At 50.6% G+C, this 26,037-nt stretch overlaps 1 protein-coding gene across 2 annotated transcripts; it reads left to right on the top strand.

Moving 5' to 3' along the window:
• The first annotated feature begins 1,081 nt into the window (after positions 1–1,081).
• Positions 1,082–25,562, top strand: LOC144721412 (TLC domain-containing protein 1-like). 2 transcript variants are annotated; one of them, XM_078599015.1, is made up of 5 exons: positions 1,082–1,212; positions 1,557–1,704; positions 18,451–18,530; positions 18,817–18,899; positions 23,316–23,594. In XM_078599015.1, exons 1-5 carry the CDS (start codon positions 1,137–1,139, stop codon positions 23,544–23,546), a joined length of 618 nt encoding a protein of 205 aa, XP_078455141.1. In that variant the 5' UTR covers positions 1,082–1,136; the 3' UTR covers positions 23,547–23,594. The 2 variants fall into 2 exon arrangements, with proteins under 2 accessions (XP_078455141.1, XP_078455140.1); XM_078599014.1 differs by lacking the exon at positions 23,316–23,594 and adding an exon at positions 25,017–25,562 and having other exon boundaries at positions 1,122–1,212.
• Positions 25,563–26,037: the final 475 nt, after the last annotated feature.

Below are 26,037 nucleotides of genomic sequence, written 5' to 3'. Positions count from 1 at the left end.
CAACAACACTCACCCACCCACTCACCGCACTGCAGGTTACAACAACACGACTCACCCACTCACCACACCGCAGGTCACAACAACACACTCACCCACTCACCACACTGCAGGTCACAACAACACTCACCCACTCACCACACCGCAGGTCACGACAACACTCACCCACTCACCACACTGCAGGTCACAACAACACTCACCCACTCACTCACCACACTGCAGGTTACAACACACCCACTCCCCACACTGCAGGTTACAACACACCCACTCACCACACTGCAGGTTACAACCTTTTCTTATGCTTCTTCCCTCGCAATACTCTACTTTGGAATTCCCTCCTCACATTGTCTCTTTCCCCCCAAAGCTCTTACAAAAACCTTGCTCAATTCAAGATACACATTCACCCTTTATCTAGCACAACTTTGATAGTGCTGTTTATTGATGGCTGTTTGACGGTTTAGACCTTTTGTCACGTGCTCAACAATTGTTTTGCAGTGTGGCGAGTTGGTATGAGGGTGACGCTATTAGGGTTACGCAATGAGGGAGTTGGCGCTTGGGTGAGTGTTTGCATTAGTGGTTGGGTGATTGAGTGAGTGGGTGGGTGAGCGTGTGAGTAGGTGGGTGATTGGGTCCGTGAGTGGCTGAGAGTGTCAATAGGTGAGAGAGTTGATGAGTGAGTGAAAGGGTGGCTGAGTGTGTTGTAACCTGCAACAGCATTTGCTCCAACAGTATGTGAAGGCTCTACGGGGGGTCTTCGTGACCTGCAGTGTGGTTCAATCTTGATTTTAAGCTTTTGTGACTGCAGGAATTTCGGTAAAGTCACGTAGGTAGAAAGAATAATAGATCACGACGTTCCGATCGCAACAACACGGTGCAGACTGCTGTGGACGATGCATTATATTGCGGTCGCTTATTGTTTCGATCGTAACGTCGTGATCTATTCTTTTTTCTACCTACGTGACTTTACCGAAAGAACCAAAGAGTATGCAGTGTGGTTGTTGAACAAATATCAATATGGGACGATACAGTCTAAAAGACTCAGTCCTTTCATGGCTGGAGGAATATCCAAGTGGAGATGCCCTGGGAATGTGGAGCCTCCCTTTCGCCCTGCGAGGCGCGCGTTATAAGTCTCCGAGGTAATGTCCCCACACCCCACCCGCAAGGTGTGCCACCCTCCCCCCAAGGTGCGGCCCCTCCCCTGCGGGACCCGGTCGGGTGAGATTCCTTCCCAATCTCCCGCCGCACCGCGCGCGCCACCATCCCACTCGTCGCCTTGCGAAACCTCGGCTGCTGCTACCGCCTCCCTCCCTTGAGTAGTAAAGTCCGTGCCCTCAGAGCCCCTTCGCCTGTCCAGCGCGATAGCTGTCCACCTAGTATTTTCCGTGTTCTCCCCCTCCCTCGTGTCCTCCTGCTCCCCGTGTCTTCCTGCTCCCCGTGTCCTCCCGCTCCCCGTTTCCCCCCACCTATCCTGGTGTCTCGTCCTCCCCTCCTGGTGTCTCGTCCCACCCCCCTGCCCGTTGCCGCCATGGACCCCGCGCTCCTCTCGCTGCTGTCGGCAGTCGCATTCCGAGCGTTGGGCCCGGCTCTGGGTCCCCTGGCGCCTCCGCCCGCAGTACTCCGCGGGGATGCGACACGGCAGTGGCGCTGGCAGAACCTGCGCGTGTCCATGGCCCACGCACTCATCGCGGGGCCCTCCGCCCTCGGCTGGTGAGTGATCCACTTCGGTTTGGGTCTCAAACTCAACAACGGGGTCTCACATTCACACTACCACCACCCCAGTTATCACCAGTATCACCCACAACCACCGTCATCACCGCTTTCACCAGCTCCACGACCACAGTCATGATCGCTATCATCAGATCCACGGCCTCCTTCATTCAACACCACCATGTCCACCACATCCACAAACACCACGACCATCGATGCCGTTTTGCCACCACGACCGCTTAAACAACCACCACAATTGTGCAATAGCGCGGGTTTATACAGCGGCTAAATTGTGCGTGTACACTTTTGATATTGCTTATCTTGTTTGGTGATTACTGTGTTGTGAAACGCTTTAGTTTGTTTTGTGTTTTTGGGTGAGAACGCCAGAGACAAGAATAGTCTCATTTGCTAGAGTGACCTGTGTCGCCATCGTGACAAAAGCAATAACGTAAAATAAAGTACAACAATTAAAAATAAAATATAATCCGTAGAGACAACCAGATACGAATTAGATCTAAAGCAACCGCGTTACTTAAGAAATAAAAATAGTGCAAAAACACAATTATTTAATTTAAAAAATCAATTTCCAGAAAATGAATTCGCTTTTTTAAGATTCGGATTCAAATTAAGTTACAATAGATTTAAAGTGCTCATTGCATCAGTATGCTGAAATCCTATGCTGATAAGAATACTGCTAAACATTACACGATGATAATTATTTGTCTTTGATGGAGCGCCCTTAATGCGTCAGAGCGCGTTACATGTGTAGTAACTGTGAATGTCATTGTGTGGTTCCGGGCTTGCGAGGCCACGGCAGATAATGTCATTATGTGCAGCCCGGTTACTGGGCATAGTACCAGCTCTAGTGGGGCTTGGGTGAGGGCTGGTTAGCGCAGAGGCACCACGTACAGTGTGCGGTGCGGCCTCCAGGTGAGGGATCGAGAGAGAGTGTCGGCCAGCCAGGGTTACGTTGGGGCATGATACGCTGGTTGACCTGCCGACACATGACCAGATGATATTGGAGGGGGGCCACTGGTGCACGGTGGCCGCTGGGTGGTCACGCGGAAAAGGGCCAGAGAGATCAAGAAGGTCGGCGGGGCGAGAGGCGGATCCAGCCCCAGCCCGGGCCGATATAACGGGGCCCCGTGTGGGGCTCGGGGTTCTTGACTGTTGGTGAGTGAAGATCCACGTCAGGTTGAAGAAGCCTTAGGCCTCGGCAAGGTAAGGTAAATTACCCTTTTTACCGGGTAAAAGGGTAAAGGTAAAGGGTAAAGGTGTCGACATGCCAAGGGGTAAGGTAAAAGGTAGGGTAAAGGTAGCTCGGAAGAATTACCCGGTAGGGTAAAGATAGCGCGAAGTATTACCCGGTAAATACGGTGCCTTGTTCACCGCTAGAAGCTCCGTGGCGCAGTCCGTGGCCTCCATTTAATAAAAAAAAAAACTTTAAAAAAACACGCTTTTATTAAATGTACTAGTAATGGCAGAACTCCACGACTCCAGGAAGTGGCCCCGAAGCTCGCCATAACGTAAGGGGCTGTGGCTAATTACAGCCAACGTGAGTTGAGCGTGGACAATTAGAGCCAAGCCGAAACATAGCGTATACAAAAGATCGTTTAAAAATATGTATTTTTTTAGTGATATAATATAGTATTGTCATCATTATGACATACATATGTAATAATGTTCCAGGAGACTTTGACGCCGGGGTTGGAGGCACACATATTTATTCTGTGTCGGGTACAGCACAACACTGGACATACAACACTGGAGGGGGTATCGGGCCCCCTCACCCGTCTAACTGGGAATACACCCTCTAGCTACGCCTAGCCTACCTCTTGGTCCTCCACTAACGGCTAGGGGAGGCTAGCTAGCCGACACTGGTAAGTCGGGCTCACGGTACCCGGAGTCCCAGACCAGCTCTTACAAGAGCACCGGCTCTGGCTCTCGGGACCACGCCGCTGGCTCGATCCTGTTCGGCCCTGATAAGGGCGGTGATCCAGGGGAGTCCAGGGCTCTATCTAGACGACCTGTCTTCACTGGTTAGCTTCAACATCTCTCCCCGAGCCCTCCGGCTCATCCCCTTTTATACCAAAACCCCCGCTGAGGGGTGGGGCCCCAGGGGATCCCAGCTCCGAGTCAGCCCCCCAGGCTGCCCGATGCGGACGTCGCTGGGAGCACCTTCCCGTGCACCGACATAGCCACGCCCACTGTGTTTCTTTCCCGTGTGATCCCATTGTATAACAGCCCCTCCGTAACACCCCTACATCACCCCCCCCCCCCCCCTGTACAGCTCGCAGCCGTCCCGGCTGCAACAAAACGACAATAAAAGTGTATTTACCCCTTGAACCCGCGTGTGCCTCACAATTTTTTTCAACAATAACGACAACAAGAACAACAACAAGAACAACAACAGTAAGAAGAGAAAAGAACCCGACGCACCCCCCCCCCCCCCCCGAATAAATACGAATTCCGTAAGAGCACCATATATACAATTAGCAGGAAACCACACCACCCACACAACACACAGTGAACACAACATATATACAATCCTCCGGGCATCAGAAAAGTCTGCGCATTTTCGCGCGCGTTCTTGCAGCAGGCCCGTCACACGGGGCAACCCCGGATGGCGGACTGTTGGGTGGCAACCGTCCGTGTCCGAGTGAGTCACTTTCTGTTGCCGCGTGACCCTCGGCATCCCCAGGAGAGGTTGGCGGGCGTGAGCCCGTCACTCCCGGTGCACCTGGGGGCGGGACAGCCGGCAGCACGTTAGGTGAGAGCAGCGGAGGCGGACCCTGGGAGTCGGCGGACCCCCCACATGTTTGGCCATGCGTGTGTGAAGTGGGAACTCGGACCGCAACGAACGGTTTCAATCTGGAGGGGTGCACAAACCACCGCCGCTTCCCCCATTTGATACGTACACACTGAGGCCGCAAAACCTGAACCACCTCCACAGGACCCCGCCACGGCCGCACCAGTTTAGAGGAGGTTGCAAGTGGTACTTGGGGACAGTGTAACCATGCCCTGTCACCTGGTTTCCACTGCAGCACTTGCGCCCGACCCAGCCTGAGCCTCTCGTTAGCCTTCTGGCGGAGGTCGGAATTTTGCATAGCAGCCTCCCGTGCCTCTATTAATTTAGCAATATTGAATTTCACATGGTCGGCCAATTTAGATTTACCCCGCGGCGTGGAGATCTGCAGCTGGGTCTGAACAGGTGGGTCAGGTTCGCGGCCGTACATCAGGAAGAAGGGGGAAAATCCCGTCGCCGCATGGGGAGCCATTCTATATGCTGCCAACACCCCTTGAATTTGAAGGTCCCAATCGGTCTGTGAGTCCGAGACCTGTTGGGACAGCATTGACGTGATGGTTCGATGCAGACGCTCCACCATCCCGTCAGTTTGCGGATGATATGGGGAGGTACGAATTTTTTTCGTGCCCAGGAGCTCACAGACCTCTTGGAGAAGTTTACCAGAAAATGTTTTGCCCTGGTCGGTCAGCAGCCGCTCCGGAGCACCTTTGTCCAGGACGTATCCCTGGACAAAGGCCTCCGCGATGGCTGCTGCCGACTGGTTGGCAAGGGGCCAGGCCATAGGCCAGCGCGTAAAATATTCCACCCCGGTCAACAGGTATCTGTTGCCCCTGGGGGTAGCGGGGAATCGGCCCAGAATATCAAGCGCGACAAGCTCGTTGACCCTGGAAACTATGATGGATTGCAAAGGCGGGTTAGACTCCCGTGCTGGTGGTTTACGTTGCGCACACCGAGGACATGACCCCAACAGATCCCCGACATCCCTTGTCATGCCCGGCCAAAAAAAATCCAGCTGGAGCATGGCGAGGGTCTTTTGAGTCCCCAGGTGGAGGAGACGCTCATGCGCGGCCCACACCACCTTACCCCGCAAACCAGAAGGGACCACCAGCCGGTGTCGATGGGATCTCCCGTCCCAATGCATTAACAGACCCTGGACCATCTCCCATGAGTCGACATCACCCCTCTCCCGCCCAGCACTTCCGACGCGACGACGCAACGCGAGGAGGGAGGTGTCCTCCATCTGGAGGCGCCCCCATTCAGCAACAGGCAACCCCAGCAAGGAATCTTTTCCCTGTTGTGCAATCGAACCCGTCATCGACGTTGCGTCAGCGGCGGCCGCCAGGACCGGAACAGACATGTCACTCGGAGGCCTGCAACGCCCCAACCCCAGAAGGCATGCGCATTCAGAGGTGGTTGGCAGCCGTGACAGAGCGTCCGCATTAGTGTGGCGAACGCCCTTACGGTACGTAGTTTCGAAATCGAAGTCCTGGAGAATCTCCAACCATCGAGACAATTGTCCCGATGGTTGTTGAACTCGCAGGGCGTACTGTAGTGCCGCATGATCTGTGCGGACGGTGAAATGCCTACCGTACAGATATGGGCGATACTGTTGGATAAAGTTAACAATTGCCAACAGTTCCCGACGGGTGACACAATATCTTTGCTCCGCTGGAGACAACACCCGACTACCGTACGCTACTACCCGTTCCACGCCATCAACCACCTGCGAAAGCACGCCCCCAATTCCCGTGTTGCTCGCGTCCGTGTCGAGCAAAAAGGGTTTGGAAAAATCAGGGTTAACCAAAGGAGGAGCCTTTACCAGAGCGTCCCGGAGGGATCGGAAAGCAGCCTCCTGTCCCCAGTGAAACCGGACCCCCTTAGATGTCAAAGCATGTAAGGGCTTTGCAATCGTTGCAAAATCCGCGACAAACCGTCGGTAATACGACGCAAATCCAACGAAACTCCTGACCTCTCCCACAGAGGTGGGAGTCGGCCAGGAGCTGACACACTGCGTTTTGGCGGGATCGGTAGCAATACCTGAGCGTCCGACAATATGTCCCAAATAACGCACAGATTCGCGTAACAAATGACACTTCTGGGGTTTAAATTTCAAATTAGCAGCCGGCATTTTGAGGAAAACCGCCCGCAACCTCTGGAGATGTTCGTCGAATGTTTTGCTAAAGACGATAACGTCATCCAAATAAATCAAGCACGAGTCCCATTGTAACCCAGCCAAGACCAATTCCATCAATCGCTGGAAAGTTGCCGGCGCTGAGTGGAGTCCCATCGGCAACCGGTTGAATTGGAACAGGCCGTGCGGTGTACGGAATGCAGTTTTGGGTTTCGAATCATCGTCCAGAGGAAGCTGCCAGAATCCCGAAAGCAAATCCAATGTGGAGAAGAATCGCGCCCCCGCCAAGGCGTCAAGCGATTCATCCATCTGTGTGAGCGGGTATGCGTCAGCAACAGAAATTTTGTTGAGGCGACGAAAATCGACGCAAAACCGCAACGAGCCGTCATGTTTTTTAACTAAGACAATCGACGCTCCCCAAGGGCTGGTAGAAGGAGAAATGATGTCGGCGGCTAACATGTCATCAACAGCCGATTTGACATGGTCCTTTTCGGCGGGACTTAACCGAAAAGGATTCTGGCGTATTGGCACGCTGTCACCCGTATCAATATGGTGACGCAGCAGATGAGTGCAGCCCAAATCGTATTTGTTCCGACTGAAAACGTCGGAAAATTCACGCAGCAGTGTTTTAAGCTTTTGACGCTGTAAGTCTGACAGGTCCGTCGATCCCGCACAAAGCGCCTCGAGCCACCCCTCATCACTGTCCGTATGTGGTCGCGGCAGAGGGGCAGCGCTTACGTGATTCACGACGGGCTCCTCACAGGGCACCGGCGTTGCATGCGCAAGCACGGTCCCCTGTGGAACCACCACCGTCCGCGACCCCACATTGAGGACCGCGATGAAAGGGTCCCCGTCCCCTTTAACGATGGTCTGGGCCGGAATTAAGTGAGGTCCGCTAACCCCGACCCTAGACGGTCCCAGCAGAACCCCCTGGTCCCCAATCCCCTTAGCGAAAGGCCGACGTAGTTTAAGAGGCACCAGCATCTGGGCCCCCGGCGGTACGCGTACCGTTCTATCGACGAGCGCCGGTACCGTCGCGAACGCCGTCCGACCCGCAGAGGGAGACGGCAGAAATGACATACGTCGGCCCGAAGGGAGCTCAATACAGCCCTGGTCGACTAAGATACGGATCGGCATTTTGGCCAGGAAGTCCGTCCCCAGCAGGCACGGAACCGCCAGCGAGGAGGAGACAAAAATTGGGCCTGAAAATTTGATATCCCCGATACAAATTTGCGCTCGAATTTGTCCAATGATGCCAAGTGAGCCCCCATTAGCAGCATAGAACGGAACATCAACGGGCAGCAAAGGACGGCTCTGAACAGGAAGAATGTTGTAAATTAATTCCGAAATAATGGTCGCCGATGCTCCCGTATCGACCAGGATGCGCACCTCAACCCCATCAATGTGCCCCACAACGACTGACGACCCCGACGACGCGGCCACAACGCGATGGGCCAACACGGACCACTGGCTGGGTTGGATATTAGTCCCCACAGTGGTACGTGTTGGTGTGCAATTTCAGACCCCCGTTCGTTGCGGTGCGTGAGTGTGTGATGGGTGTGTGTGTAGGCCAACCATGTGGGGTGCCGCGACTCGCCGGGTTATGTTGTTGGAGCTTGGGAAGAGGCGCGGCGTCCTGTCGAGGCGTCGCCCCGCGCTGCCGAGGAGACCGGCATCCCGAGGCCACATGACCCCGGAGGCCGCAATTGTAGCAGCGCGGGAGCGCTCCCGATGACTTTGGCTGGTCGAGGCGGCTCGATCCTTCCCGAGCCGGCCGTACTCCCGCTCTCCACTCTAGCTGACGGTCGACGGCGCAAATTTCCTCCGCCGGGAGGGTGGCTGCAGCCACGGCACGGCCGGTCGCCGCCTTGCTGGCCTTTCGTCGCTGCGAGAGTAAGTTGGCGTGGAGGTGTCGTGCGGCCCGGAGGGAAGACATCTCAGCGTCGTCCTGCGCCATGACGACAATATCCAATTCGTCAGCCAGCAAGAGGATCTTCTCCGTCACCATGGCATCCACTCCTTCGTCATCCATTTGCGGGAAAGCCGTTCTTGCCAGTGCCAGGAGAGCTGTGCGATACGCCAGGGGCGACTCCTTGGCACCCCGCTGACGATCGTAGAATAGCTGTCTGCAATCAGAAGGTGGTCCGTAGACTGCAGCTAGCAGCTGAAGCGCCATCTGCAGCGTGGCGCGCTTGGCTTTCGGCGCCGAGGTGAGAGTGGCGAGGGCATCGCTGTCTAGCATCGCCGGCAGCGCGCGGAGAGCCTCGGCATCTGTCCACTGCGCCATCTCCTGGTGTGCGAGTAAGCGCCGCTGAAAGCCGCCCCAGTCACCATCCTCGCCCACAAACTCCTTGAGGGGAGGTAAACGTTGGTGCAACGCAGCGGCCGCAGTCGAAGGTCACCCCCCGTTGCTCCCGTCACTCGGCTCGGCTTCGGCGTGAACGACGAGTGGCATCGCCGGTCGCACCACTGGTGACGCGCTGGCCGCTCCTGATGACGTAGCAGCCACTGTATGCCCGACGTCGGACGCGAGGCTCAGCCCAGCCACGCCCTCAGCAGTCGCTGCGGCGATGGCGGGAAATTCAGAATCCGGCTCCGTGAAAGTGGCGGGAACCCGTGCTGCCCGTCGGCTGTCGTCGCTCCGTGGCGGTCCACCAGCCCCCAGCCGCGTAATTTGGTCAAGCGTGGCGGCAGCAGCGTAAAGTAGCTCCGCCTGTCTCGCGTGAGCCTGCCGCAGTCCATCTGCTGATGGCTCCCCTCCATCCAGACGCTGCGGTGTGGATGGACCCGGCCCCGGCTGCTCGGCGTCGCCTTCAGCCATCTCGGGCTCAACTTCGGCAGCAGTGTCCTCCGCCCCCGGTTCCCTGGCACGAGCCGTCCGTCACGTGTCCATGTTCGTAGCAGATCACTTCTGACACCAGATGTAATAATTTTCCAGGAGACTTGGACGCCGGGGTTGGAGGCACACGTATTTATTCCGTGTCGGGTACAGCACAACACTGGACATACAACACTGGAGGGGGTATCGGCCCCCTCACCCGTCTAACTGGGAATACACCCTCTAGCTACGCCTAGCCTACCTCTTGGTCCTCCATTAATGGCTAGGGGAGGCTAGCTAGCTGACACTGGTAAGTCGGGCTCACGGTACCCGGAGTCCCAGACCAGCTCTTACAAGAGCACCGGCTCTGGCTCTCGGGACCACGCCGCTGGCTCCATCCTGTTCGGCCCTGATAAGGGCGGCGATCCAGGGGAGTCCAGGGCTCTATCTAGACGACCTTCTGTCTTCACTGGTTAGCTTCAACATCTCTCCCTGAGCCCTCCGGCTCATTCCCTTTTATACCAAAACCCCGCTGAGGGGTGGGGCCCCGGGGGATCCCAGCTCCGAGTCAGCCCCCCAGGTTGCCCGATGCGGACGTCGCTGGGAGCACCTTCCTGTGCACCGACATAGCCACGCCCACTGTGTTTCTTTCACGTGTGATCCCATTGTATAACAGCCCCTCCGTAACACCCCTACACATATACCAAGTTTGCAGTCGATACCACATTAGGAAGTGTGTTAAAATTGAGTTACAAGATTTGAGGATACGACAGCGACGACGACAACAACAATAATGACAACGACAGACAGAGTTCAAAGAAAGCATGTAAAATTGGAATTATCGAGAGTATTCTACATGAATAAAGCGCTCTACCTACCATTTACCATTATAAACCTTTTCATGTGGTAGTACCCCAGTAATTACCCTGTAATCGGGTAATTTGTATGGGTTAAGGGTAAAAGGTAGGTTAAAAGATAGGCTCGTTGCTTTTTACCTTTTACCTTAGCTGCTAAAGGATAAAAGGTAAGGGTAGAGTGATTGTATTGTGGTAAGGTAAAAGGTATGGTAAAGGTAGGCTCGTTGTTTTTACCTTTTAACTTTTACCTTACCTTGCCGAGGCCTAAGAAGCCTCTAGCCACACGGTCTGGGACCCAGCTCGTGGTCCGGACCGGGATAGCGGGACCGTGTCTAGTTCTGCCGTAGCGTGGTTAGATGGGCGTTCGACACCCAAATGTAGGTTACGTTATGTTGTGTTGAGTTTATGTAATAAATAGTGTTGCTCCTAAGACAATTTCTGCGATTCAGTTGGGCTCACTACACATGTGTTTTGAGTTCAACTGAGTCGCAGACATACTCTTGGAGGCAACACGTTTATTTAACACCAACACACAGGTAACTGCCCACCAGGCTAACTACACTAATTACAATGTAACTAACTACTACGGACCGGACCACAGCTCGGGCCAGGTCCACATGTTGGAGACTCGGTAGAACGTAGATGAAGGTTTCTTCAAGATGAACAACAACGCTGGTTCCTCTGGGGGACCCGGATTATATTCTCTGCGGAGTGGCTGGCTCCGCTCTTGGCCATGACCACCTTCCAGAATCCTCGAGCAGGATCTGGACCCCGACCACGTGACCACCCCGAGCCCCCACTTGGAGTCCCTTTGTAGACTTAACTGGTTATGTGTCCTCTCGGGTCAACCAGAGTGCCATGGCCTTTAGCAACCTCATTCCTATGGCTGGCACTCCCACACCCTATCCTGTAGGGCCGGCACTGCACGCTAAGCGTGGTGCCATCCATCGCTATCATTCAGCGCTCACCGAGCCCCCCTAGGGCCGGTACTACACGGTGACATCTCGCGATGTCACTACATCACCCCCCCCCCCCCCTTCGTAGCACTCAGCCGTCCTGGCTGTCAACTCTCCCTTCAACAAACATAAAACAAACAACCCCTTGTGTGCCTCAGAAAATAAATACCCCAACCCATCTATACAATATGTACACTATAAACAAATATACAGCAACTAACGGAGAAAGGGGACAAAAGTACAGAACAACAATAGGCAAAACAAAGGAAGAGAGAGAGAAAAACAAAATGCAGTAACACGAAAAACCTCGGGATCCCCTCCAGTACCAGAATCTCCCACCCTCACCATGTAACAACACCTGTGTAGTAGAGTTCACGACTCTTGGACGCCGGAGTTGGAGGCACACGGGTTTATTTCATACAGCACGGTTGTGGCATACAACACTAGAGGGGGTATCGGCCCCCTCACCCGGCTAGCTGGGGATACACGCGCTAGCTACTCCTAGCCTGCCTCCTAGTCCTCCACTAACGGGCTAGTGGAGGCTATCTGGCCCGACACTGGTAAGTCGGGCCCGGTACCCTGAGTCCCAGACCAGCTCTGACAAGAGCACCGGCTCTGGATCTCGGGACCACGCCGCTGGCTCGGTCCTGTTCGGCCCTGATAAGGACGGCGAACCAGGGGAGTCCAGGGCTCTAGCTAAGACGTCTTCAGTCTTCACTGGTTAGCTTAACATTCTCCTCGAGCCCTCCGACACATCTCTCTCTAACACCCCTACACCTGCAAGCACAATAAAGGCCAGGTTCAGCCAATAACCGATACGGCCTGCCGAGTGTGACAACCAACTGACGGTGTGGGAGTGTGTGTATGGGGATCACGAAAACCGACGATTCTTTGATCGAGTCCTTGTGGCCGGGTCCCCAGGGAAGGTAGGCTTACTCTCCCTGGGGGTCCCGGGGGGAATCTGAAAATGTCCCGTCCAACCCGGCTCCTCACAAAGAGCAGTCGGCCGGGAGACACTGCAGGTGGCGGCTTGGGGAACGTTAAACGCGTGGCACCTGAGGATGGGATCAGATGACTCTCCTGAGGACCAACCTCAGTGGGTACACACTTCAGCTCGCCGGAAACATCTGACACTCGGCCCCTGTGTAGTGGAGATGGGATGACTTCCCACAGAGAGGGATGTACGAACCAATACCGCCGATACCAGCAAATTTGAACGCACTGGGGCCGAACGACCCGAATTACATCAACCGATCCTCTCGAGATTTTAAACAATTTAGGTGATGTACCCACCGGTACCTGTGGACAGTGCAGCCAAGCTCTGTCACCTGGAGCCCACTCATGTGCGGAAAGATGGAGACCCTTCAGCCGCTCATTTGCCAATTGTCGTGAATTGGAATTTTCTCTGGAAGCCTCGCGCGCTTCAGAAAGCCTCTGAAGGTTAAAGCGCATGGAGTCCGAAATGTTTGATTTAGCCTTGTTTGGCATGGCTCGTAATTGGACATCAATTGGGGGGTCGTGCTCTCTTCCGTACATTAAAAAAAATGTTGAGTAGCCGGTGGACACATGAGGGGCCATTCTATAGGCAGCCAGGACCCCAGGAATATGCAAGTCCCAGTCAAGCTGGGACTTACTGACCTGATGGCTCAACATAGAGGTCAGAGTCCTGTGCAGCCACTCCACCATTCCATCTGTCTGAGGGTGTTATAGTGACGTACGTACTTTCTTTGATCCCAACAAGTCGCACACTTCCCGCAGCAATTTAGAAGAAAAATGCTTGCCCTGATCGGTCAAAAAATGCTCGGGGGCACCCTTGTCCATCACATAACTATTGAGAAATGCCTCGGTGATGGCCACCGCCGAATGGTTGGAAAGCGGCCAGGCCATCGGCCAGTGCGAAATATGTTCGACACCCACTAGTGAATACTTCTTCCCACGAGGGGTAGTAGGGAATAGACCGAGGATATCAAGAGTGACCAGCTAATTTATGCGAGAAACCTGAATGGATTGCAACGGTGGACAACAGGGTTTAGACGGGGGCTTCCGCCGTGCGCACTGCACACACCCCTTCAAAAAATTAGCGACATCTTCTGCAATGCCAGACCAGAAAAAGTCGAGCTTAAGTGTGGCTAGTGTCTTATGGAAACCCAGGTGTAACAATCGCTCGTGCACCGCTCAGCTTACTTTACCCCGTAGGGCAGCAGGTACGACAATGTTGTAACGTTGCAACCCTCCGTCCCAATGCATGAGCAATCCACCTCTGAGGATGACAGAGGCTACACCCCGTCGAACTCCACCCCCCTCTGCCTCCTTGGCATGGTGGCGTAACTTGAACAGGTGCCCCCACTCCACATGGTCTAAGCCAATAATGGCGTCACACGCCACAGGACTATCGACATTCTCAGAGGTGTCAACCTTGGCCGACACCGCAAGGGGAGGGGCGAGTCCTCAGCAGGCGCCTTACAGCGCCCCGAGCCCGAAAAACACGCGCACCCATCGCTCATTGGTAATCGAGACAGGGCATCCGTGTTCGTGTCAGGTACCTTTGCGATAGGAGACAGTAAAGGAATAGTCTTGGAGGATTTCCAACCAACATGAAAGTTGGCCAGATGGCTACTCAATACGCAGCGCATACTGTAGTACTGCATGGTCAGAGCGCACATCAACGCATCTGCCATAAAGATAGGGGTGATACTGTTGCACAAAAAAAACAATAGCCAAAAGTTCCTGGCGTGAGACACAGTACCGTTGTTCGGCCGGAGACAGCACTCTGCTGCCATATGCGACAACACTCTCGACACCATTGACAACTTGAAACAGAACAGTGCCAATTCCGGTGTTAGCATCTGTATCAAGGAAAAGTCGGGGTATCGCAGGGGAGGGGCATTCACCAAGCCATCCCGGATCACAACAAAAGTGGCCTCCTCTTCCTCCCCCCAATGGAACTTCTGACCCTTTGCCATCAAGGCGTGGAGAGGTTTGGCGATAGTGGTGAACCCGGCGACAAAACGGCGGTAATAAGACACAAAACCAATGAAACTTCGCACCTCCTCCACTGACGTGGGAATCGGCCAAGAACGTACACACGCGTTTTTTTCCGGGTCTGTCGCTAACCCTGATTTACTGACTATGTGGCCAAGATACCTAACAGATTTTCGGAGCAGGTGACACTTCTGGGGTTTAAATTTGAGGTTTGCCGCACGCATTTTAAGAAAAACAGCACGTCGCCATTCCAGATGTTCTTTGAACGTATGGCTAAAAACGATAACATCATTAAGGTATATTTGGCATGAGTCTGACTGGAGGCCAGCTAGAACCAGTTCCATCAATTGCAGGAACGTAGCCGGCACGGAATGAAGAACCATCGGAAGCCGATTAAGTTCAAGCCTTGTGGTGTATGAAAGGCTATCTTGGGCTAAGAGGATTCATCTAGCGGCAACTGCCAAAATCCGGAAAAGAGGTCGAGTCGAAAAATAACATGCTCCTGCTAGAGCATCTAGGGAATCGTCCATCCAAGGAAGAGGGTACGCATCAGCCACAGAGATCTTATTAAGCTTACGGACGTCAACACAGAAGCGCAAACTACCATCCTGTTTTTAACAAGAACAATTGGGGCTCCCCACGGGCTGGGGACGGCGAGATTATATCGGCGGCAAACATTTCATCAACCGCCAGTCTTCTGGCTCTGCTGGATAGGAGCAGCATTGCCCGTATTGATGTAGTGACTCAAAAACATTGTGCGGCCGATGCCAAATTTGCCCTTGCTAAACACATCGGAGAATTCACGCAAAAGCGACCTCAACTCCCCCCTCTGGGACTCAGACAATTCCGAATTTTCAGACCAAAGTGTATCCATCCATTTTTCATCAGAAACCTGTTGCGGCTTTGTATTCGACGCGACCCCCACACTGCCAACGATGTTTCCCTCGCGAATCACAGGTGACACGTGGGCTAGTATGGTTCCCTCCTGAATGACAGACGTATCCAACCCTGCATTCAACGGTTCATGGTCATTGGAAAACCAAAGTCTGGGCCCCCACCAACGTCAACCCACGAATGGCTGTGTTTGAGGGTCCTAAAAGGATTTCTCTCGCAGTTACCTCCTGGTCTAGCAGCTTGTGCAATCGTAAGGGAACCAACATCTGCACGCCGGGGGGAATCTTTACGGCCTTGCTTGCAAGCGCTTGTACAGTAGTGTTGGCCGTTCACGAACGGGTGGGAGAAGGCAAAAAGACTATTCGATGGCCCGAAGGTAACTCAAGGCAATCCAAGCAAGCAAGGAACAGCAAGGGACGTTGATACAAGAACTGATCCCGTCAATTGTATATCCTCAATGCACACCTCCGCTGTTATTTTCCCAATGATGCTCAATGAGCCGCCGTTTGCGGCAAAGCACGGAACTCCGACGGGACGTAAGGGGCAAAATGTTAAAAATCAACTCGTAAATGAAAGACATGGATGCACCAGTATCGACGAGTATTCTGATTTCAACCCCCTCTATCAATCCGATAACAGCGGATGAACATGCGGTCCCGGCAACCACTCGATAGGCCAACTCCGACCACTGACCAGGTTGGAGAGGCCAATCAGCCCAAGCAACATCTGAATCCTCGCGCACCAACACACGACGGGAATGAAAACCGACCGAACGTGATGAGTGAGGTGGATTTAGGGGCCGAGTGTGTGATATGTGGCAACTCCCCTTCGGGTATAGTGGAGTGGAGGACGGTCGGGCGGAAGATGGCGGTGGTCTGAGGAGGCGTCGTCGCGGCACGCGGCAGCCCGACGAGACGTGTCCCGATAGGCCGCAGTTGTAGTACACGACGAGCACGCTCCCAGGATGAGGAGAGGTCTTTCACCGTCTAAGTTGTTAATTCTCTCGCACCATGCAGTCCCCTCGCCAGCCTCCGCTTTGGGTCGATGCACAGGCTTGGACGGGCTCCACATCTTCGGGTGTATCACACGTCTCACGAGGCGCGGTACACGCCGCCAACCCCTTATGTCATTGCGACGACCATCCCAGAGACAGCTCATCGCCGTCGGGGAGGGAGCGCCACACTTTCTGCTCGCGCCTCACAACTCCTCGAGTCTGTGGCGGTGATCGTCGTGGAGCTCCACCGCGAAGAGCCAGCGGTGGAGAAGAGAGCACCGAAGCTGTGCGGGAAACCTCCGTGGTACAGCCCACGCAAGCGGCTGCCATTTTGCTCGCGGAGCGGAGAGCCCGACAAATCTGAGACTGCATCGAGTTTCGCTGTTGATATTCCATCTCTCAGGTGACGACTACCCTTTGTTAAAGAATTTTCAGCCACCAGAGGCAACTGGGTGGCCTTCAAGCGCAGGTTCCTGACGAACAGCGACTTGGCAGGGTGGACGGAGGCGCTGAGAGCGCTGCCCACCGCACTTGGCGATGACGTCTTGGCGGTGTTTCTCACCATCCCGCCGTCGGAGATGGCCAAGCTACATAAAGCCTTTGCTCAAATGGTGGCAATCTATGAACCGCCATGAAATGTGCACCATAAGCTCGCTGCGCTGAGGAGGGGGGAGGCTGAGATGCCCCTCGCCTTCCATAGCGCACTATTGCCTTCCCGAAGATGGACCATGACGGAATCGACTCGCCGGTCCTTGAGAGATTGATGACGTTGGCGAAGGACCTCAACATCGTCCTGGCACGCTCTTCATCCTGGGAGCGGCCCCGTCATGTGCTACAACTGCTGCCTGCCGGGGCATGTCTCGTCGGGCTTCCGCGTGCCACGACGACGCCTCCCCGGACCACTGCCATCGTCCGCCCGACCGTCCTCCACTATACCCGAAGGTGCCGCGCGTTTGACGTCCCCCAAGCCGCCACCTGCGCCGTCTCCACAAGATTCGGGAGAGGAAGGCCCGTCTGCCCGGCCAACTGCTCTTCGTGAGGAGCCGGATTCGACGGGACATTTTAAAATTCCCCCCAGAACCCCCAGGGAGAGTACGCCCACCTCCTCTGGGAGCCCTGCCACAAGGACTCGATCAAAGACTCTTCGGTTTTCGTGATCCCCCACACACACACGTGCTCCCACACCGTCAGTTGGTTGTCGCACTCGGCAGGCCGTATTGGTTATTGGCTGAAGCTGGCCTTTGTTGTGCTTGCGGGTGTTGTTACACGTTGTGGTTGGGAGATGTTGGTGCTGGAGGGGGTCCCGAGGTTTCACATGTTACTGCGTTTTGGGTTTTTTCCTCTCTCTCTTCTTGGTTTTCACCTTTTGTTGTTCTATACTCCTGTCTCCTTTCCCCGTTAGTTACTGTATATTCTGTATATAGTATACATATTGTATAGATGGGTTGGGGCATTTATTTGTTAAGGCACACTAAGGGGTTGTTCGTTTTGTTTTGTTGATGGCGAGTTGACAGCCTGAGTGCTACGAAGGAGGGGGGGGGTGATGTAGTGACATTGCGGGATGTCACTGTGCAGTGCCTGCCCTAGAGAGGCACTGCGTGCGGTGTAACGACATCGCGGACACCACAATGGTGTGGGTGTAGTCCCGGCCCGAGAGGGGCTCGGTGAGCGCTGATTGATAGCGCTAAATGGCACCACGCTTGGGGTGCAGTGCCAGCTCTACAGGACAGGGTGTGGGAGTGCCGGCCGTAGGAATGAGGTTACTAAAGGCCACTCTGGTTGACCCGAGAGGACATGTGACCAGTTAAGTCTACAAAGGGGCCCAAATGGGGGCTCGGGGTGGTCACGTAGTTAGCATCCAGATCCTTCCGGAGGATTGTGGAAGGCGGTCGTGGCCAAAGGCGGAACCAGCTACGCCGGAGAGAATATAAGCCGGGACCGGCGTTTTTGTTCATCCTGAAGAAACCTTCGTCTATATCTACGTTCTACGGTCTCCGAGCAACGAGTCTCCAACACGTGGACCTGGACCTGAGCTGTGGTCCCGGTCCATAGTAGCAGTTACATTGTAACTAGTGTAGTTAGCCTGGTGGTCACCACCATAGGTTGTTATTCTGTTAAGGGAAAGTTACCCCGTTTGTGTTGGAGTTAAATAAATGTGTTACCTCCAAATATATGTCTGCGACTCAGTTTAACTCACTACACATTTAATCATGCTATTTATAGCTGGCCACTTGGTGTTTTGGGCCTTCAACGATGAGTGTATTTTATGAGTTGAGTATTTTAACCTTAATCCTATTTGTTTTTCCAGCTTGATTTTCTTTCCTGAGGTGTTGACTGACCTTACCAGCTATACTCTGCCAATGAATGTGCTCCTAGCCATCTCCACAGGTAAGGGAGGGATTTTTTCACAATGGTTATGATATGGCTAGGCAAATAATTTATGTAATGAGCCAGCCAAATTTGTGTTGCATGACCCTTCACCAGATATCACCAAATAAATGTAATTGTCAGGTACCGATTTACGTAAACGATGTTTTTCCTGAAAATTTTCCAAGCAGCTTCAGGACAAATTTTAATTATGAATCGTTCTCCTGACTGGGTAAAGCTATAAAAATTGTGCAATGTTCTGCAGCTTCATTGAGTGTGCAGTAATTTGACGTGTGGCTCTGTGCAGGCTATTTCTTGCAGGACACACTGGATATTGTTTGGAGTGGTCAGGTGAAGGCTTCATGGGAGTTTCTATTTCACCACGCGCTGGTAAGTGTCTCATGATCCTCGAGGGCAGTTTACACTCTCCACTCCTCCTCGTGCCCCTCTGCATTTGTCATCTTCCCTCGTTGCTGGTTATCTCATGCATTTATACTCATTGATAATTACATTAAACCTAACCCTACTTAATAATGATAAGAATTATATAGTTATTGTGGTTTTGTGCCATTATAATACAATGCTATCATGGAGGCACTGTTTCACGCATTCTCAAATAGTTTAATCCCAATTGAGTAATTTTAAACTTTGGCAAATTTAGATTGTGATCCATAATAGAGGTTATTGGGGTTAAATCGCATAAATATGAATGTGTCGTTAAACCCGCCACCACGTGACACAGTCAATTAGTAAGGTTTGTCATGTAATGAAAACATGACAATTCGTTACTCATTGAGCACACTGGTGTGTTGGAGAGTAAATGCACAAAATGTACAATTCGGACGTTTCACCGGTAATTCAAACCAGCCCCATCAGGCGACAGGCAGAGTTATGGAGAAATCCTCCTCTTTCAGTCTTCAATATAGGGATAAACGTAATGTTGTCACTTGTGAGCCAATCAGGTGTGAAGACCAGAGTATGGCATTGGTTGCGAAAGCCTACGTATTAAGATGTCGGTACACAATGGCCTCCTCGTTTAGAATGATGCCACAGGATCTTTAACATCCACTGTAAAGCAGATGTCACATTTCTTATGGTTAATCACTCGCAGTTTTAATCAGGACAGCCTGCCAAATTCCAACTGTGAACCTCTGCAATAGTGAACATACTACCACTGGGCCATGTCAATGCCCCAAGCACACTTAAGATTTGAGAACATTGTTGAACATGTCTTGTGGTTCCTATTCTTTGGTTCTTTCGGTAAAGTCACGTATAAAGATAAAATAATAAATTAAATTAAATACTAGCATACGACGTTTCGATTGCAACACAAGCAATCATCATCAGGTATAAATTAAATAGAAACACAAAAAAACACACGCAAAAATCTAGTATACTTGTATACTAGATTTGTGTTTCTATTTAATTTATACCTGATGATGATTGCTTGTGTTGCAATCGAAACGTCGTATGCTAGTATTTAATTCATTATTTTATCTTTATACGTGACATTCCTGAAAGAACCAAAGAATAATTCCTGCAGTTACGAAAGCTCCAAATTAAGTTTCTTGTGGTTCCCTTTTATTTTGACTTCCCGGTTTCATGACCTGAAGATGGTTGACCCAGTTCCAAGAAATTATTGTCAGCTCAAACCATAATACTTGGTTCGCTAAATCTTGTATACATGTACATTTGATTTGTTTGGCTACGTTGGGTGGTGGAGGGTCTTGAGACATATTTGGCCAGATCATTTCATGGCCTAACCAAAAAACAACTATTAATCATATGAAAGCCTGTTGCCCGGTGTACAAATAAAGTAACAGTTTCATCTCCCAGCTATTTAGACCAATATCTTCCTACAACATGGTTTAAGCAGAAAAAATATGGACTGGTTTTGACTTTTTCAGTCTCATCAGTGGCATCTGACCTATGAAACAAATTCTGAAGTGGTGCATATTTCAGCAGCCTTGGCATCCTATTCAACCAATACAGAGGCAAGCATATTATGTTTCAGCTGCTTTGGCTTCATGTTAATGAGCACGTTTTCAAGCTCGTACTTGCAATCATGGATTTTGGCAGCAGAATATGAATTAATGTTGTAACATGTGAATAGCAAATAATGCGATTTAATTAATCTTGCTCAGACACCTGTCTCCCCGATCAGACGTGTTTATACACATCTGATGAATAAACTACTGTACTTCTACACTTTAATTGGAGTCTCTTTCCATCGTCATGAAACAGAGATGGAAGTCTGATTCTTAATCCTAAGAAACAGAGGCTAATGTTGAAAGTCGGCTTGGCAACAAAGCAGCAAACACACTACCACTGGGCCATGACACTTACCCCTGCAGATATATTTTACCAGTCTGTTGAAAGTACCATTAGTGAGAATGACCATGTAGTGAGAACATGGCTTGGTGGGTGATGGCTGTGACCACGATGCTTTCCATCATAAAATCTCGTCACCATCGGCGTGTTAAAACCTGCATAGACGGTCGATTCATTTGCAACTCAATTAGAAAATAACATTACTGCTGTTCTTGATGAACGCGCACCCATCCAAACAGGAACAAAGAAGTCCGGAAAAGCGTGTGGTAAATGGCTAGATTCGAAGCTTTCGTGACTGCAGGAATTACTCTTTGGTCTTTTCGGTAAAGTCACGTAGAAAGAAATTAAATAATAATAAAATACGACATTTCGATTGCAACACAAGCAACCATCATCAGGTAAGAATGAATGAGAAAACAAACATAGTAAACTTAGAAATATAATGCAATACCACACAGAGTCGGCTAACACAACAGTCATAACCCCACCTGGTTGATTACATTCTTCCAAAGATTGCTAAATTTGAGAGAGCGACAAAACACAGACATGGAGACACATAGACAGACACATGCAGAGAGAGACACAGAGAGACACACACAAAGACAAAACAGAAAGACGTCTCTGTGTCGAGGCCTTAAATAGAGAGAGGGGGGAGGGGTTGTTGCAGAGAAAGAGGGGGGGGGGTAGAGAACAATGAGAGAATTGTGTGGAATTCCAGACCATAGTGCCCAGAGGAGAGACAATGGACACACAAACAAGCACGGAAATATTTAGAGCAAGAAAATTGGAAGTTTGATAAAAACTAATTTCGTAAAATTGCAACACAGAGTTGGTTAACAGACAGTTAACGCATAGCCTGGTTGATTACGTTCTTCCAAAGATTGCTAAATTAGAAGTTGAGTTACTCTTTCGTTTTTTCGGTAAAGTCACGTAGAAATAAATTACATTAAATAATAATAGAATACGACATTTCGATTGCAACACAAGCAACCATCATCAGGTACAAATGAATGAGACAACAAAATAGTAAACTTGGAAATATAATGCAATACAACACAGAGTCGACCAACAAAACAGTCAACACCCTACCTGGTTGATTACGTTCTTCCAAAGATTGCTCAATTTGAGAGAGAGACAAAACATATACAAGGAGGCACACAGACACACAAGCAGAGAGAGACTGACACAGAGACAAACATTACACTTGCTAATTTTACTAAATTTGCTTTCTACCGTGCTTGTTTATGGGTCCATTCTCTCCTCTGGCCGCTATGGGCAGTAATTCCACACACCGCTCCATGCTTGTTTGTTTAGAAGTCCAGTGTCCAGCTCGTCCGTCCCCCTATGGGTAGGAATTTCACACAATTCCCCCTCTGCCCCCCCTCTCTCTCTCTATTTAAGGCCTCGACACAGAGACGTTGTCTTTCTGTGTGCCTATGTGTGTGTGTCTCTCTGTTTGTCTCTGTGAGTCTCTCTGCTTGTGTGTCTGTATGTGTCCTCCGTGTCTATGTTTTGTATCTCTTTCAAATTTAGCAATCTTTGGAAGAGGAAGAACGTAATAAACCAGGTGGGGTGTTGACTGTTTTGTTGGCCGACTCTGTGTTGTATTGCATTATATTTCCATGTTTACTATGTTTGTTTTTTCATTCATTTGTATCTGATGATGGCTGCGTGTGTGGCAATCGAAACGTCGTATTCTATTATTATTTTATTTAATTTCTTTCTACGTGATTTTACTGAAAGAACCAAAGAGTAATTCCTGCAGTCACGAAAGCTTCGAATTTAATTTGAACCACCTCTACGGGGAGGGTTTCCTCACAACTTACGTTTAACTTCTAATTTAGCAATCTTTGGGAGAACGTAATCAACCAGGCTATGCGTTAACTGTGTGTTAACCGACTCTCTGTGTTGCATTGCATTACACTTCCTAATTTCACTAAATTAGCTTTCTCAAACTTTATATTTTCTTGCTCTAAAAATAGCCGTGCTAGTTTGTTTGTGGGTCCATTGTCTCTCCTCTGGCCACTATGATCCGGAATTCCACACAGCTCTTTCGTTGTTCTCTGCCCCCCCCTTTCTCTCTGCCCAAACCCCTCCCCCTCACTCTATTTAAGGCCTCGACAGAGGCGTTGTCTTTCTGTTTTGCCTTGGTGTTTCTCTATCTCTGTGTGTCTCTCTCTGCATGTGTGTCTGTCTGTGTCTCCATGTCTATGTTTTGTCTCTCTCAAATTTAGCAATCTTTGTAAGAACGTAATCAACCAGGTGGGGGTGTTCACTTGTGTGTTAGCCGACTCTGTGTTGTATTGCATTATATTTCTAAGTTTACTATGTCTGTTTTCTCATTCATTCTTATATGATGATGGTTGCTTGTGTTGCAATCGAAACGTTGTATTCTATTATTATTTTATTTTATTTTCTGCGTGACTTCACCGAAAGAACCAAAGGGTAAATGGCGTTTACCGGATTTGATTGCAGTGCAGTGGATGCGGAGGCTATAGCATCTCTGAAAGAAAACTGGTTTCAAGACTGTCCGCCTCGCTTACAGAGCTGCCTGCAGATCTGTCAGCTGACTCATTATTGAGTCTCGCAGATCGTTCTGTGCTCTGTGCATCAATGGATCAGCTCACGGATCCCTGTGCTCTGTGGCGCATCGTGAAGGGTCTTCTGCACTCCAACGACCCATCAACTTGTCAATCCGGTCTGTAAACAGTACTTGTGATGTTCTTCGCCAATAAAATAGTCATGACCAAGAGATGGCAGTTTCTAGCTTGAAGGCAATGCATTCTCCCAATTTTCCATCTGAGTTTGATCGACATGGAACCAATGCAAAACTCGAGACCCTGGCACCAACCATGGTGGCAGAGGTGTCGATGTTCATCAAAGAGCTGCCAAATTAACATCGCCACTCGAATACATCCATACATCGATTTTTAAATCATGCATGGACGTGGTTGCACCGCTCATTGTCCGCCTGGCAAAATTCTTCATTCAGTGAAGGCTGTTTTTCAGACTGGTTCAAAATGGCGCAGGTGACACCACTCCTGAAAAAAGCTGGCTTGAGTCAGAGTCACTCCGATCTCAAACCTGAGTACGATTTAAAAGGTCATAGAGAACCATTGTTTGAAGTGGTTACTTCCCCACATCACTGAAATGGGCAGATTCCACCTGTTTCAGTCTGCATACTGGAAGCTCCACAGCACTGAGATGGCTCTACTAAAGATCACTGATGACCTCTACAAGATCACGGATGACTGCTGCGCCACAGCATTGGTTGGCTTCTATCTCTCAGCTGCCTTCGACACCATCGACCAAGAGATACTCATCGAGCAGCTTAGGTCAAGGTTCAGTGTATTGGGTATGGCACTGGGGTTGATTGAGTCATACCTGCATGGTCAATCACAGTTCGTCAAGCTGGATGACAAACAGTCATCACCTATGCTGTGCCTATTTGGCGTACCATGTGTTTGTTGGTGTAGTTGTGTTCGAGTGATTGAAGTTGCGTGTATTGAAGCACTTCTTGTGATGATTGCGGTTTGAGTGGTGTTTGGTTGTGGTTCTTTGAGCATTTGTTGTGTATGGTTGTGGTTAATATTAGCATTATTCCTAACAAAGTAATACGCTTATAACATTAACATTGCATTATACTTTATAAAAAAAATAACATTATTAACATAATTTTTACGATATAATAAACTATGACGACATCATGAAAACGATATATTAAACTATGAAGACAACATTGCTGTGCTTGCCTCTGCCACGTGCACTCGTTTCTCACGTGGCTCCTGCCGCCGCTCGACCCGCATCGTAAACAAGAGTGTCCACCCCATCAGACGCTGAGTTCATTCTTCTGCTGCTGCTGGAAATTGGTGCCAAAATCCCCGTTGCAGCTGATTTGGCTGGTTGGAATGGGAGTGACATCATAGCAATGGCTCTCACACAGTTCCGCGTCTGCGGAATGGCTGCATACTCGGGCCCCGAATGCCGAGTCGCCTTGCGTCGCACAGGGACAGCTGCCACTGGGGGTGCCCTCCGAACGATTGAGATGTGATGCAAAGTCGCTTTCAGTTGCCGAGCCACTTCATCCACGCCATGTAAATGCAAAGATGGTGATTATTATTACATATCCTTAGTCAGTCCTTGCAATATATCACCTGTGCTGTTGTGCTCCTACAGGTGTTGTCGTGTTTCGGGTACTCACTGCTGACCCTACAGTACGTCGCTGGGACCACAGTGGCTCTGCTTGTAGAAGTGAACAGCGTGTTTCTGCACGCGCGTCTGCTCATGAAGCTGGCAGGAGCCAACGCGGGCTGCAGTCGGGCCTATCGACTCAACCGATACCTTAACGCATTCACATACGTCATTTTTCGTCTCGGTGCACAGGCCTACCTAACTGTCTATGTTATTGTACAATGGCAGCTCTTGATGCATCCACTTTTCTTCTGTATAGTATTGAATCTCATGAATATTATCATGCTCATCTACTTCTATCGGTTGCTGCTCACAGATTTTTGTCCCAGGTTAAAACAATGCAATAACAATAAGTTTGTTTCAGACTGAGCTTTTCCTGAATTAAGCGATGGTTTGGTTGAGTGGTTAACAGAGATGTCCAGTTTGTCAGGTTAATTCCCATGTGGGTTTTTATTTTTGTATGCTTTTGATGATTTGTATTTTTATTTTGAACACCTTAAAAGTAATTAAATATGTTTTGGTAAGACAAAATATTTTCTCGTAACACAATACATGTCAACACGTGACTGAGTGAGCAGAAGGGCGCAGCACAGGCTTTAACGCTCGTGCTTCACAGCAAGAAGACCCTGAGTTAGATTTGTGGATGTCCTCCCCCTGTTCTGAGTGGATTTTCTCCGGATTCTCAATTTTTCCATCCTTAGCTAAAACACATTCAATGCAACTACAATTGGCCAAACATCCCAACTGACAAATGCCCTGCAAATTACTCAAATGAGATTACGCACAGCAGCGACATTGCTCCCGACTGCAGAACACTGGGAGGACCCTCCTGACAAAGAGTGGGTGACATCACAGATGTGACGTCACCGCTCACTTGCCGTGCAAAATATATCCATTATTGCGCCCCCACCCCCCCCAAAATACAAAAGTCTATTTTTATAATTTTGCATTGTGTACAGTCTGGGAAAGTACCCACATGGCAAATTTCAAGTTTGTTGCATGTCGG

Source organism: Lampetra planeri, chromosome 11 (assembly GCF_965212315.1).
Source record: "Lampetra planeri chromosome 11, kcLamPlan1.2.h2, whole genome shotgun sequence".
NCBI lineage: Eukaryota > Metazoa > Chordata > Hyperoartia > Petromyzontiformes > Petromyzontidae > Lampetra > Lampetra planeri.
This window is presented reverse-complemented; position numbering and strand designations above follow the sequence as displayed.

Coding starts and splice junctions, on each gene's coding strand:
- LOC144721412 (XM_078599014.1), top strand. CDS start 1,137: ATGTCCCCACACCCCACCCGCAAGGTGTGCCACCCTCCCCCCAAGGTG. Junction 1,213..1,556: donor CCCCTGCGGGACCCGGTCGG/GTGAGATTCCTT, acceptor TGCTGTCGGCAG/TCGCATTCCGAGCGTTGGGC. Junction 18,900..25,016: donor TTCTATTTCACCACGCGCTG/GTAAGTGTCTCA, acceptor GTGCTCCTACAG/GTGTTGTCGTGTTTCGGGTA.